Genomic DNA, 16,005 nt, shown 5'->3' with positions numbered 1-16,005 from the left:
GACTAAATACCCTGAGCCATAAGGCAGCAACTCTGCCTTCATTTATGCAAGCAGGTGCATTGGGAGAAACTTTGAACACTTACCTTTCTTAGATAGGCAGTATTTAATTCAAAATCCGATTAGGGTGGGTTGACCATTTCTCCTTCCCTTGTCATTTTTTCATTTTATTAACTCATTCATATATATATGAACTCTGTGTAGTTTTATATGTATATAGTGTGTATATATATATATGTATATAAAACTGAGTTAATGTATATAAATATATATATATATATCTACTGTAACAACTTACTCCTATTTTATTCAATATGTGGAATATGCTTTTAGATTCTTCAATATGAGAATATTATGTTATGTCACAAATAACAAAACAAAGTAGCCATGGCTAAGTTGCTGTTTATAGATTTCCTTTAATGGTTGAATGTTCCCACGAGAAGCAGTTCATCTTTTTAAAAAAGTTATTACATTCCATGTGGGCAAGGAAAAACTCACAAAAATTTCTTTTTAATTTAAACTATATTTTGGGGTCAGAAACAGATTAAACATCAAATATTAGAAATTATAAAGGAAAGTAAAAATGCCAATAATGTGTTGTTTAACAAAAAAAGTTAACCCCAAATTATAGTTCGGATTGTTTTTCCAACAATTCTAAACAGGATTAGAGGCACATCTCTCTCTTGCTAAACTCTGACAAAGGACATACTTTATTAATAACTTATTTGTTAGTTTATTAAAACTTTGGATGGTGAAGAAAACATATATTTTGATCTGAAAATTTATGTTACCAAAATTCATCTTGTGTTTCCTCCCATATTTCTATTCTAAATGAAAAATTTTGGTCTCCAAGGGACATAATTTGTGTGCCCACTAATCCAAACTCTCAGCTAAATAGCTACGTACAAAAAATGGTAAAACAAAGTTCACACAGAAATAATGTGAACGGACTACCTGACTTATTAAAAATATTTTTAGCCCCCTGCTTGATTTCCTCAAGGTCCAACTTGATTTTTCTTAACGTAAAGGATCCTCCTTCACTTGCCCAGATATTTGCACAGGGCTGGTTCTAGCTATTCTTTTTCCTACAGCAGGTGGAAATGGTTCCCCTTCAAAATTATTACATAAGAATGGCTATACAAACCAGTTTGATAAACCTGAAACACGTCTAAATGGCATTTAAATTACATTAGCACCTACTTGTACAGACACAGTGAAAGGTCATAACCAACAAGTGCCATCTTCGCTGTTTGTAAATGTCTTTTTTTTTTTTTTTAAAGAATGGTAACATTTTTATTTATTTATTTTTATATTTATTTATGGCTGTGTTGGGTCTTCGTTTCTGCGCGAGGGCTTTCTCTAGTTGTGGCAAGCAGGGGCCACTCTTCATCGCGGTGCGCGGGCCTCTCACTGTCGCGGCCTCTCTTGTTGTGGAGCACAGGCTCCAGACGTGCGCAGGCTCAGTAGTCGTGGCTCACGGGCCTAGTTGCTCCGCGGCATGTGGGATCTTCCCGGACCAGGGCTCGAACCCGTGTCCCCTGCATTGGCAGGCGGATTCTCAACCACTGCGCCACCGGGGAAGCCCTGTAAATGTCTAATTTGCTGCTTTAAAGTGGGAAGCCATCTCGCTCCCTCGTTGCTGTCCAATGGCTGTCATGTTGCAGATACCTCTGACAAGTGAGTATTTACTTAGTGAGAACCCATTGTTCTAAAATGGACTGAAAAGGAGATGCCGCACGTGAATGCATTTTTATTGCATTGCCTTTTCTTTGCTGTTTTTGATTTAGGAAGAGGAAACCCATAATGATTAAAAAAAAATACAGGATTTCTCAATCTGCTTGCCTTTTTTTTTTTTTTTTTTTTTTTAAGTGTAGAAAGTGTCTTTATCAGTTACTTGGACTTTACCAAAGCTAGCTTTGGAGTCTCCTAAGAATTTATGTAAAAACTGTAGACATACAGATTTTTATTCCCGCAAGTAGAAAGAAGCAGTGAGCTTTTTCTTTCGTTCCTGACCTAAGTTAGGATTTCAGAGGATTAAAATACTAGCTCCAGATAATAAATTTACACGTTGTCAAAATAATTATACAACTAAGGTAAAGTAGAGAAATTAATTACAGATACTTGTAAATAATAAAAGAAAAAAGTCATGACATCATCACAGTATCTGTTATGAATAGTTGCTTGTAAATATAGGAGGAAGTAGTTAGGCCATATGATTCAAATGTCAACTTTAATTACAAATTAAAAAAGAACTGGCTGAGGTTGAGAAATTTAGGCAGGACTTTACCAGAGTCTAAGTGGCTCCAGAGAAAATCCTATATACTATATAGGCACTTTTAAGCAGAGCTTTTTGTATAACCGGTGCCTTAATAAACGCTTGCTGAATTATGAAAACACATTAGGCAGTTGTCTTGTTAAGCATTCAAATATTTTTGTGGAGAGGGAGAGGGACCTGGTATCTGGAATTTTTATTTCTCTGGAATATTATTGCTAGCCTTCCATTCTTGTTGAAAGCCAGTCCGTGAGCTGTTAAGGAATTTTCTCTCCATCCATTCCTTGGGCACATGTTTATTAAGCACATGCTATGTGGCAGGCAGTGATGGAGGTGCTGGGGATATAGCAGGGAGCAAAGAAGAGGAGGTCTCCAGTGTTAAGAGCTCAGAGATCATGGAACACACTGAGAAGGATACAGATATACCTGTTAGGCAGCACATCATCACACCCACTCCTTTACTTGCTTATGTCTTTACCTTGAGCTCCACTATCCTGTTTACAACTTACAACTGTCAGTGCCCCTGGATGCTACACAGGAACACTGATAAGGACAGTAGGGATGGAAAGAAAGGTGTGCACTTGATGTCGGAACTACAAAAAGAGAAAACTTGGTGACAGATCCCTGAAAGGCTAGGAGTGAGGCAGCTGGGGGATGGTGATGCTGTTAATCTGGGAAGTAGTGAAGTTGTGGGGTTTCTCGTTGGGATTGGGAAAATGGGCTCAATTTTCAAGGTGTTAAGCCGTCTACGGAGGACTTCCCAGGGGAGGATTTTTCAGGAAGTATGGCAGGAAAGGGAGAGAAGGGCCACGTAGTGAAAGACATTTCATATTGTGCCAGAGAGTTTCAGTTTTGTCCTTCAGATGTGGAAGCCAGTAAAGCGTTTTGATCAGCGAATAGCATAATTAGATTTCATATTTGAAAGAATGCTTGAATAGCCACAGGTAGGATGGAAAAAGGAAACACCAGACATGAGGATTTTGGTGTCCCTGTATCCCAAAAGAGAAGATGGGGGCCCAAATCAAAACCATGGAGGAAGAAAAGGAGAGAAAGTGTTGGGTACATTTGGGAGGATGTGTCCAACCAAACACCCATCTTTCCTCCTCTGCATTTACATTCACTTTGATCATTCTTTATGGCGCCTACCTACTTCTCCTCATTGTGCTTTAATCTACTTTTACTAAACTGTAAAGTTATAGAGGGCAGGCATTGTATCATCTCATGGTTCTGAGCACGGTGCTTTACTTATCATAGAGGCACTAAATATCAGTGGTTACAGTGGAACCATTGGAAACCTAAATAACGTAGGGCTAGACCCAAACTTTTGGAAGATTTTTGCCACCTTCGCATTTTACAGATGAGAAGCAGGAATTGGAGAAGTTGAGTCACATGGTTAGTTGGTAGCAGAGGTGGCACCCCGTGCTAGGTTGACTTACTCCCAACCCAGTGATGTTCGTGGGAAGTGCTCACCGATACCCACACAGCCTCGTACTTCATGTAAGTAGCTCTCAGTTTGTTATTCTGAGTCAGACGGCATTGGAGCTGGAAGATCCTTCAGAGATGTTTGGTCCACATTTCACATTTGACAGATGAAGAGTCAGCTGTGGGTCTGTATTTGTTTGCTGGGGCTGCTATAACAAAGTACCACAAACTGGATGGGTGAAACGACTGTCTCACAGTTGTCTTCCAGTTCTGGAGGCTGGAAGTCTGAGATCAAGGTGTCTGGAGGCTGGAAGTCTGAGATCAAGGTGTCTGGAGGGTCGGTTCCTTCTGAGCGCCATGAGGAAGGATCTGTTCCATGCCTCTCTTCTAGCTTCGGGTAGCCTCCAGCATCCCTTGACTTGTAGGTGGCGTTCATCCTGTGTATCTTCACATTGTTTTCCCTCTGTTTGTGTCTGTCTCTGAGTCTAAATTTCGCCCTTTTTATGAAGTTACAGTCAGATTAGATTAGGACCCACCCTAATGACCTCATCTTAACTTGATCATCTACAAAGACCCTGTTTCCATATAAGGTCACATTCACAGTCCTGGGAGTTAGGATTCCAACAGCTTTTGGAGGGCCACAAGTCCGCTTACAGCAGGGACCAAGTTAACACCGTTGGTCGTAGCGAGGGTAGAACCATAACCCAGATCCCCCGACCTCAAGGTCACTGCTCCCCACACCAGCCTCTTCCCTCATCTATCACTCCACAGCAGTAAACCCTTAGCTTTTGGGTACTTGACATTATAAGTCTCCTACATACTCTTCAAAAGTCTGCGGAAATGTCTATCAGCCTTACAGATCCCCAAAGTTCAAGACAGAGTTGATTTGAGTTTATTTTGGAGGTTTGACTTTTACATCAAGAATTAGACCCAATTTGATAAAGACTCCTTGGGAATTTCCTGAAGAGGATGGTGCCTGCACATCTAGTGCCCAGGCTGGACTGATTTTCCTTGGACAACTGGTCCATGCCCTGTAATGCACGATGATGATATTTCTTGACCAGTCCCACTGGGGAAAGCAAGGCAGATTCAAGCACAGTTTCTTTTCTTCCAAATCAGAAATGTTGCTTCAGAATGATGGTTTTCCCTCCTCTGTATCTATCTAATCCCTAAGTGAAACTGACAATACGCTTTTATAAGATTTTTGTTTTAAGAGTCCTATATTATATGGTGCTGCCTTCCTTTTTTCTTCATGGCCCAACAAATTTAAGTCACATCAAAAAGGAGAGTTTTCCAGGCAGAACTTTCTTGTTTTCAACTAGTACAAAAAAAAAAAAAAAAGCTTGTAGGTAAAGAAAGCTATTAGATGTCCCTCCTTGAAAGCAGCTTCTCCATCCTCGCCTCCATGCTCCCCAACAATTTGTCTTTCTTCTTGGTTTAGATGAAAGGAGAGAAGTAAAGTTGAGGCCAGGTCAGGAGTTTGGGAAAGACTGAAGAAATTATTTGCTCCTCTGTAGGCATTCAGAGAGGGTAGGTAAGTGGGACTTGCAAAGAGAAGCTGTACCCTCCCTGTAGATGTTCTCTGTATTCTTATTTTGTATTCTTCTGCCCTCTCTCTGGTCCTTTTTTCAAAGAAGCTTGGCAGTTGTTTAAAACTGCCCACTCACAAAAACAGAGCAACAAAAAATTCCTATCATCATTTTGAGGCTTTCCTATGCTGCCACCTGGGAATATTTTTCCTTAGCTGCTGTTACACTTTTAATGTTTCTAGCAAGCTGGACTGGGAAATAAGAAACAATTGTTTCTTACGAAAGAAAGCATTTCATCAGTGCCATGGGGGTATGGGGGTGTGTTTTCAGTTTCGGTGCCCTTGCAAACTTATTTGGCTGTTCACATAATCAGCATGAGTGGTCAGTGGCCGGTCAAAGCTGTAAGCTCGGTGAACAGTGATAATTGTGCCCTGGATGGGTGGATGCTACCCACCAATTCTACTCTCTCCTTCTTCAGTTTATCGCAACTATCCAGATCTTATACTAAACTGTATATAGATGGTCATCAGTTCTCCCACATAGATATAGAGTAATTTTTGAATCTGAGTTCTGTCTTTCAGATGTTCACATTTGTCCCATGAAGCCACTATTTTAAAATAATGGCTCCATAAAATCTCTGTGAACCCCACTTGGAGTATGAAAACAGAAGTAAAGAAACAGCTATCTTACGGAATCCACAAATGTTAAAACAAATGATCAAATTGGGAAGAAAGGAGTGATCCCGTTTTTGTCAGTTATTCTTACATGTCACCCAAACCAATTGTTATTGAATCTCAATTATTAATATCTGGGTCAGGCTAACAGGATAAAGGTTCAAAGGGTAGCATTGTATGTATTGTATCTAATGCTTAGGTACTAATATAATAAAGAGATATTATAATATAATAGAGATAATTATTATCATCTTTCATAAAGAAAATGTTTAAAGAAAATGCTGCCGGTAGATCCAGGTGGATATTCCAGCTTTCACTTTGGCACTGGACCATCTGTAGTTGCTTGCCTCTAGCCTCTACTGAGTTCTAGTCCGTGAAGTCCATCTCTATGAAAAAAAAAAAAAAAGAGAAAAAAGGTCTTAATTTATATATATTTTACAAGCCCCAGAGCTGTGTGTTTTGTGAATCATAGAACAAATGATATGTCTCCTGCTATTTGAGAAGAGCGGCTGACTTAAAAAGAGAAAGTTTATCACTAACAAGCCTTATGCATCTGTGCATTTATTGATAACTAAGACCAAATTTTCGTGCTATTGTTATCTCTTCTCCCCTAGTTCCTGTCTACACTAGGTTTATTTATATGGGAGAAGAAGCATCTAGCTGACGCCATGTTGCTCAGTCAGCTTCTCTCAGCGAACTTCGTTTGTCATCTCAGTGAGTCATTATGACAGAATTATAATTTTAGCATGCTATGCTATTTGCTGAAAAGTGTCCATTTTTGGTGGAACAGAGACCCTACAGTTCAAAAAACTGTGGGCGGGCAAATCAATGCCATGATTAAGTGATATTAACAGACACCCTGAAGATTTAAAAGCCTTGTTCTGTTTCAAGGAAGCAGCTGAGAAGAAAATGCCTAGCAGGGGTTAAACCCAAATGCCTTCACGGCAGCCTATTTCTGTCAACACTCTGTTCAGGAAATAAACATTTATGCTTTCTGAAATGAAAGTGTATTTTTGAAGACTAGCCGTCAGATATTTTTTGCCCTTCACACTTTCAAATGCTTAGCCTTTTTTGTAAGTTGACGGCAAAGTGCATCCGTTTGCTGGGCTAAGAAGAAATAAATAAATAAAAGCGGTTGACAAGTGCCGTAGCACCACTGTCAACCTCCGAAGTTTCCAGTAGAAGAAGGAAAGGGGGTTGGCACAAAGCATGGTTTCTTCCAGCCTGTTACTTCAGGGGTACCTGCCTCTTGAGAAGCTTTCCAATCCTTCCAAATGATGTTATGCCCCAGTGCCATCTGCTTTATTTGGAGCACACTGTATTGCAGATAAACACGCTATTTAACTGTGGGTTAAGGTAGCGAGTCATTCTGCCTGCAGAATGCCTGAGATACGTTAAAGGGCACTGATCCTAGGATGGAGATGAAGAGAGATCAGGGTTGTCAGTGACATGCATGGAATGGGCTGGAGCTGGGGAAGGAAAAAGGTACCATGATACCAGTGTATTTTAAAAAGCTGTAATATGGCTGAACATTTAAAACTATAACCTGTCACACACCAAAGATTAAGATCCTGGGATGTACAAAACATGAAGTTCCAATGACTCCACTGCAAAGCATGTTTTATTTCACTTCGGAAGGAGGTTTCTTTCCGAAGATAGCTAAAGGTTATAGATGCTGAGGACCTCGAACTTGTCGCCCAAGAGCTATAAAACACCACTAAATGCCCAGTAAAAGCACAAGCAACTAATTATCATTTGGATGCAAGCATGCGTGTGCCAATGGAGCCGTAGTGTTTTTAGAAAATTCCTTAGACTCAGTTTATTAAAATATACATTTTCATCTAGATCTTGGTCACTTAGGTTGTTATACTTTGCTCAGGACGACTGATAAAATTATCATTTTATCCACGTGTCTTTATGAATGTAAAATAGAACTAGCGCTCCTCAAGGCCAGGGAGAAATTTTTTGAGGAATTAAAATATCATCTCGATTAGGTATTCAGCCTCCTTAGTGCTCAGGTGAACACAGCTAGCTCATAACAAGGCTATTTAACAAGGCTGTTATCCAGGCATTTGGGCCGGACAGCTCTTTGTGACAGTTTCTAGATTGCAGAGGTTTGGGAGGAAAGGGTTAAACTGTTGGGATCCAGCTATTTCTAGACCAAGAAGAGATAAAAAAGGCCAGACTTTTTTATATTGTGTAAAGCATGGGTTGTCTTCTTTTCCCTATGGTTTTGCAAAAATTATACCTCCTCTAATCAGCTTGAAATAGACTTGAGGCAATCCAACAGACCTTTTGTGCTATATCCATCTTTATGTGCTCCCCAACCTGCCCCCCCCAAAAGGAGAACCTTTTCTTTACCCTTTTCCTTCTTTTTATTTCATTAAGAATTGAAAGGAAAAGTTTGGTTTACATACACTCTCTCTCTCACACACACACAGAGCCATCCACCTAGAAGAATCAAATTGCAGGATCAACCTAAAAAAATGAAATGTTATTGTTTTTGCTTAATTAAACCCCCAAGAAATGTGTGAAACATTGTTATGGCTGAAAAATTGTTCATTTGTAAATCACAGGGACAAAGGGGACCCCGTGCAACTTTAAAGTTTCCGTGCGCGTAAATGTCGATAGTGCGCCTTCTCCATCATCAGCACTAAATTCACATTGATGCCTCTTTTCTTCTCCGTATTGATCCTTCCATGAGAACGTAGATTTGTATCTGTTAATTAATGCGTCCTGAAACAGCGTTTGTATTAATCAGGCAGATAAGAAAAATTGGAGGCCTGCATCCTCCTGACAGCCGTAAAAGTGCTGGCCCTGATAAAATCGTGGATGGACCTCAATAAAAAAGTTCCTCCTTCCACTCAATAAACTAATCATCCTGCTTTTAATTATTCGGCAGAAAGATGTGTGGAGATTGGAGAATGTGTAAATCTATTTACTAACAGCAGTGTCTGGGAGGGAGAATAGGGCTGTCACAGGAAGGTGCTGCAGGCTATGCGCTCTGTCCATCTGCTGCCGCAGAAAAACTGCTGCTTGGGAGCAGGAAAAGGAACAAGGAAACGAAGGCAAATGGAAAATACCCATCCCTTTCTGCTCAGAACTTTCTAGATGATTATGTTTTCGTCTGCTTCATTTACAAAAGAAATTCCTACTCCATCCCTTTTCTTAGCTTAGATATTTGAATTTGCATGACGTCTTTTTCTTGCTATGGGGGAAGAGAAAAAAAGAGCAATATTGTTTGTTTGTTTTTTGGTTTGTTTGTTGTAAAACAACCTCAAGAGCAAATGGAACCGCACCTACTCAGATTAGATCATTAGTCTTCTCTTTTGAATCCCTGTTAAAAGTTGTTACATCTCTAATGCCAAGAGGATGTTTATTAATGTAACCTCACATTGCAATGATAAAAAAAAAAAAGAATGGAAAAAAAGACATAGCCAGTCTGAAAGAAGATCAGTTAAGTAACATGTAAGCGGCTTGATAAAAAAATGAAAGAAATGCTTTTTACACAGGCCCTAAAACCCCTTAAGAAAAGCTTGACTTAATCCCTCTTGATGATTTTATTAAACACTTGTAGTTAATGGTGCCAAATGGCAAACCACTAGTTTTCTCCAGCGGGCCAGGAAATCATTTCCTTTTCTTTACCGTGCTGTAGTTGCTAATATCACAAGTTGCATTATTAATATTTCCTTCCTTCTGTAGAATTATTGGTAGCAGGACCTTAAATCATGGTCCCATTGTCCTCAAAAACCATAGAGATGGTTGGTCACCCTTGGAATTCCTGAGCATAACCTTGGAAATGAAAGTGAAGTTTTAAGAACCATTTCTTTTTTTAGGAAAAAGTATGTGGTTGATCATCAGGTTTCTCCACTAAGACTTCCTTTTAGAGTCTGGGTCTAATTCCTCTAAAATTTAAATATATATCTTTACTCCTAAGTAAGTTTAATTGTACTACTTCATCTTTCCCTCTTGAACCACGTTTTCTTTTTAATTTTTTTTTTTTTTTGCTTGTGTTTTCTTGAGTTCAGAAGGGACTTTAGACATCTATGCATCAATGCAGACCAGATTTTTGTAAAGGATTGAGCAGTCATCCAGGTATTTCAGATAAAAATAATATATCATACAGCTACACTTATGGAATGCATATTATATATTAGTGTTTTGCTGGGTTTTCTTTTATATTTCCCCAAAACAAAAATTAAGGTACAAGGAAATTGTCTTGTTTGAGGTGAAACAGCCAGTAGCTCAGTGGATCCAGCATTTAAGTTCAGGATCAGGTTCTGCTCATATTCTGTCCATCACACCTTGTTGCCTCCATATTTGACTTTTTTTAGTAGCTGGATCTTAATATCAAGAATAAATTGTGGCTTCTCTATTTGGTGAGGAGGCCAGGCTACAAAAGATTCTACCCTCTTTTATACCAATAATCACCATTTAAAAAAGGAATTCGTGCTAGATATCAGGGGGGCAAAATACCCAGTTAAGAAGGCTCTTTTGGGTGTAAGGATACTCCATACTCACTGTGCTTGTGACCGTTACAGAGAAACGGTTCCAAACTGCACTCTGCTGTGTGGCCTACATTGTTTGTTTTCCTTTATTTGGGGCTTTTGTTTTTTTACTTTCATGGTGTCTATCAGTAGTAGTTTTTAGAGATGAGGTAGTTGAAAGTTTGACTTCCTGTAAGACAGTCATGAAGACTTCCCCTAGAAATCAAGTATATTTCAACATTACACAGTAGTTCCTTCTCAAGTGAAAGAAACAAAACTACTTCTTTTCTATTATATTCCTCTCAGCTGTGTCTATAAGACCTTGAGACAATGCCAACAAGTTGAAGCTGGTTTGTGACTTTTACTTTGCCATTGGCAAAATGATCAGGGGCAATTTTAAGAGTGGCTAATCAAAGCTCAGCATAATTTTGAGCACCGATGCAGAAGACGACTACCGTATGAAACTAGCGTTGTATTATGAAATGACGGCTTTAAAGTAACTCGATCTGCCCATCTTCCCATGCAGGCTTCTCCACGCTGTCCCTGGCGGACCAGATGAGCCTTCTGCAGAGTGCTTGGATGGAAATTTTGATCCTCGGTGTCGTGTACCGATCGCTTTCCTTTGAGGATGAACTTGTCTATGCAGACGATTATATAATGGATGAAGACCAGTCTAAATTAGCAGGCCTTCTTGACCTAAATAATGCTATCCTGCAGCTGGTAAAGAAATACAAGAGCATGAAGCTGGAGAAAGAAGAATTTGTCACCCTCAAAGCAATCGCTCTTGCTAATTCAGGTTGGCATATTGACAATGGCCCGTTGTTGCATTTTCTAATATGTCAGTTTTACCCCTTGCCTTAACTTCTTTCTTCTTCAGGGATTTGCTAGACCCAGTTGTAAATTCTGAGGCAGCAAAATTATAGTCATTGTAGCTTTCTAGTGAAAAGTTAGAAGAAAAGAAATATCAACTTAAAGGGAATTATTTGTATTTTGTTTGTTTATTAAAAGCTGTGACACTTCCACCGCCTAATTCACTTACTAACATGAACCGTGGCACAGCAAAAACTCATGTGCATGTGGTGTAAATGGACACTCAGGACCAAATCAGCTCCTGTGTCTTGTTTGCACAAGTGAAAATAAGTGTGAGTTACAAATACAAATCATTCCCCCGCTCCCCCAAAATGCAAATTTTGTAATTGGAATAATACATGTAGTGTTGCCTTTCACTTTGGTTATCAGAGCATACTCTGTTTTCTTCCATTCTGGAATTCTCTAAAAGTCAAGTTCTGCTGAAGGAGTATTTCCCTCAAGGGTAGTACCTATGCAGTAAGGGTTAAGAATTATGAGAATAAATTGGTCTTTACATGAGAACTGAAACGTACTAAAATAGGGAGCAACCTCTGATAAGTAAAAATCGTTGGTGCTTTGTTGTTTTTCCCTTTGTGCCTCTCCTGATGCTTGATTGTGGTCTTAAGTCTCTCTTAGCATTTGCATAAAGTCCAGGATAGATCCCTCCTTAATGACGAGCTGATCTTTAGATACCTGCATGTCAATAACACGCTCTGATGCTATGTACCATTGACAGTCACACCGTGCCCCTCCATCTGCTTTTGTTTTGACCCTATCTTTGAACTTTATCTTGGTTGCCGGCCAGTAGTTTTCCCTTTAATTACAAGAAGGAAACTGTCAATAAAATCTGTTAAATGGGATGCAATGAGTGGCTTGAATGGGCGGACGGCTATTTGTTCAAATTCTGCAGCATTCAAGGTATTGACAGTTTGTTTTCTGGGGCCATATGTGACGATCAATCTCAGACTGGGCTCAGCCGCGCTGAAAAATGAAAAACCAGATTGCTTTTGCTTACTTGTGGATGACGACTTTGTGATTTGGCGTGGTCCTAGTGAGATGAGACCTTCTGCCCAAATTGCCCCCATGAGAGCCAGGGACGCGTGACTGTTTTTAGAAATAATTTTTAATTGATTTTGTAATTAACAGTTCATCTACAATATTGATGCATGAATCCTTGGACTGATAGGAGGGGGATTGTTTTCAACAATGAAGTTGTACTTTCCTATTTGTCTTCATGATGGCATTTAGCATTTCACACTTTTAATGGCGAACGTACCCCTCTTCCTTATAACACCATTCACTTCTCGCTTACTCCCCTGTGAAACTGTAAAATATGATTCTGTGTGACAAATGGCATCGTTGTCACAAACCCTGAGGAACCCCGTGCCCTGCTCTCTGGAAAACCAAAGTGGGAGATGGGATAGAAATTTTCTGAGAATTTATTAGCTTGCATGGACTTCCCATTAGAGCACCTCTCATAATTAGATGCAAGATTTTGCAGTGATGGTTTGGGAAGAAATTTTATTTGGAAACCATATAGTGATTCTAGTGTAAAACATTTACTTGGTTAATTATTTTTAAAATGAAGCCAGTGTGTTTTATATCTTTCGTGTCTCAAATTGCTTTTCGTGAATTATTAATTAATCATGAATGCTGAGCAATGCTAAAGCTTTATCATCAAAATTGCTAAAATTCTATACTTCTGGATGTTAGATGTATCCTTTATGGCTATAGATTATTATTTAGTTTACCCGAATTAATTAGTAGCAGCATTTCTGTTGCTGCTGTTCAGAAGTATAACCATTAATGTTTTTATATAGAGATATTTGTATTCCACATTCTCTGCTGTGAGGCAGAGGAGGTGACCTACTTTCAAGCAATGACGGGTGATTAAAAAGTTTATAGAACTAGTCAGTTTATTTTTCTTGTATTAACAGCCAGAAATAGTCAAACAAACCCTCTCTTTTTTCTAGCATAGTATTCTGTAGCATTTTTTCTTCTTAAAAATTTCTCCACCTCACAAAATTCTCCTGTAAGTAATTCTAACATTTTTTCAGCGTCTCAATACCAAGGAAAATTAATTGAATCAGAGTCCATAATAAAGGAGTAAGGACGAAGTCCTATAGGGACTATTTTAATGTCTAAATTGTGCCACCTGTCCTGTGCTGTATAAATATGGCCTTTCTCTCATCCAGCCAGCCTGCAAGCCCCACCATTTTACCTTGGGATAAACCACTCAGAAAGGCATTTTGTTTGAGACTGTCAATATGATGCTATTTTATTCCATTTTTTTACCATTATTTGGAGGACAGCAATAAAGTTGCAGATTCAGTCTTGCCGGGAACCTGTGTTTCTTAAGCTGCTCAAACACAGCAATATGAAAATATTTTAATGCTTTTCGTAAACATACCAAAAAGCTTGTAGATTTTCTTTCAGTATTTAGAAATTTTAGATTAACATAAGAGACTTTAAACCTACTTTAGTGTGATTTATATAAGTACCTCAGCGTTCCCCGTATGGCTGTAGGTGTAAACAACCATTGTCTCATTAATCTAAATTTCAGCTTATTTTAAACATCTGTCTTTATTCAGTAATTATAAATGTTGTGCTTATGCTTGGGAAACAGGGAATTGGCTTCCCGATAATGGCTGTCATATTTTTTGTAGCTATGCTTCTGTCACATATGAATTCAGGAATATCTATAACACCAGACAGCCATTGGAAGTGTATTCCCTATCTTCAGGTATATAGCCAAAAAAAACAATATATCATGAGCTAATACTGTAATTATCACATTCAGATCTTTGAAAACCCTAAATAATTGTTCCACTGATTTTTGAAGGTAAGAAACTAACTGACTCACTTAAACTACACATTCTCTATTTTGGAGTGCCAACAGCCTTTTGAGAAATACTGCATCCCCGATACATCTCTGTGGGACTGAATTTAAAGAGGAAAATCTAGGTCACAATTTTAACATTGTCATTGTAAGGCCCCGGCTTTCCCACACGTACACCAAGAGGTTTAGACTAATCTCTAGAATTCTTTCCATGTGGGGAATTCTATGATTCTAGAATTAATTTTATGTCTTTATGGGAAAATATAGTGAAATATTACTGCCAGCATTTTGGGTAAGATTATAGCACGTGGTTCTGTTCTCTCAATTGGTTCTATTGATTCTTATGTCTAAAATTTGTTTGAAACTATTATCACTGGCCCCAAGGTAATATACTCACCTTTACATAGTGGAAGATGAAAAGCAGTTTAAGATTAAGAATTGCTTTTAGTCCGATCATTCTCTTTGGCTTAAGTCACAAGACCTTCAACTCCATAGCTGCCCCTCACAACCCGACTGCTGCCACCCCAGACCCACCCCCAACCTAGAGCCCTGTGAGCCCAGCCCATGTGAGAATAGATAGAATCTACATATTTAAGTTGAGTTTTCTTTTTACTTCTGCATAGTACCTCTGGAGTAATAGCATCTATTGATATAAAGCTGCAAATAATATTTTGGTCATCAATTTCAAATCATCAGTCATTATGCTCATCTCATGACAGTATTTTGTTCTCAAGGACAAATGGCATATGTGCAGAATGTGGTGTAATTTCAAGGGATTAAAAAGTCTATGATTTCTGTCGGGGAGTGGAATGGGGGCCATATTTAATCAGCATATTTGGACCCTCATACAAGTTTGGACTAGTGTTCCTCAATCTTATTTCATTCTCTCTCCTCTTAGGGTAGGCTTTTTCGATACGTTTTTCCTAATAGGTCCCCAATGAAGTATTAATATCACAGATGTACAATGCATCTGTTTATGTACTGCGTATATGTGAATTTTACCTAAAAAGAGAGGGTTTTTTCTACTCTCCAATTCCAAATGTCACCTCCTTTGAGAATGCATGGTTTATCCACGTAACTCTTTTCTCCTCTGTAAAATGAGGCAGATGAATTGAATAGCATCTAACATCTCCTAACTGGCCTAAAATTTTAATCTCAGTTACTTTTAAGAGAGGGTGTTGAGTTTGGTCTTATATTTTGCGTGTGGCTTGGTCGTATATTTTGTGTGTGGTGTGTGTGTTTGTGCTAAATTGGTAATATAGAAATACTAACATCTTCACGGATCTAAACAACTAGTATAAAAGTAAAAACACCTCTTCAGTTCTTTAGTATCTACTGGGCCCTCAAACAATTTTACTGAAATTTGGAGTTTGCTGATTTGATACTCAGGAGATAGTTCTAGCTATTAGTCAAGAGATTATCCTTTTTTAGAATCTTTCTGTAGACATTTCTGTTTTAGTTTTTAGCCTCTGCTGGGGAATCTCTTTTGATTTCCACAGCGTGACTGTTTGGGTAGACATATCCAGTATCATTTTACAGGTAATGGAAGTGAGCTGATAAAGATGTGTGGCTGCTTTGAGACAGAGGGTTGGACCCTCAGTCCCTTGCTATCAATAAGCTATTAATATTTCTATTTCACAAATAACGTGTATACCATGTCTTTAAAAGGGTCAATGAATAAGATGTTAGCCAGTGCAATTTCACATCTGCCACCCTAAATTAGTATTTTAAGTTTAGTTTAGAATTTTGTCCCCAGTTCCTTTATCTTGCTGTCTTCGTGGAGCTATAGTGATATAAAACCACTCAGGAAAGTGACAAAAAGAAACGAAAACAAAATGTTTACCATATTATAACAGTTTTTAAGAAATGGTTAGGTCCTTTGTGGCAGGTAGAAATTTATTTTTAACTTTTACCCAAACCAGTATCTTATTCTATA

General features: G+C 38.6%; 1 protein-coding gene across 24 annotated transcripts in view; it reads left to right on the top strand.

Moving 5' to 3' along the window:
- Positions 1-16,005, top strand: part of ESRRG (estrogen related receptor gamma) — a 640,838-nt gene that overhangs the window by 613,651 nt on the left and 11,182 nt on the right. For all 24 annotated transcript variants that reach the window (XM_060296399.1, XM_060296971.1, XM_060297084.1 and 21 more), the window contains one exon: positions 10,908-11,177. In XM_060296399.1, the coding sequence (XP_060152382.1) occupies positions 10,908-11,177 (270 nt within the window). The remainder of the gene's footprint in view (positions 1-10,907; positions 11,178-16,005) is intronic.

The sequence above is a fragment of the Globicephala melas genome, chromosome 1 (assembly GCF_963455315.2).
Source record: "Globicephala melas chromosome 1, mGloMel1.2, whole genome shotgun sequence".
NCBI classification, from domain to species: Eukaryota; Metazoa; Chordata; class Mammalia; order Artiodactyla; family Delphinidae; genus Globicephala; species Globicephala melas.
This window is presented reverse-complemented; position numbering and strand designations above follow the sequence as displayed.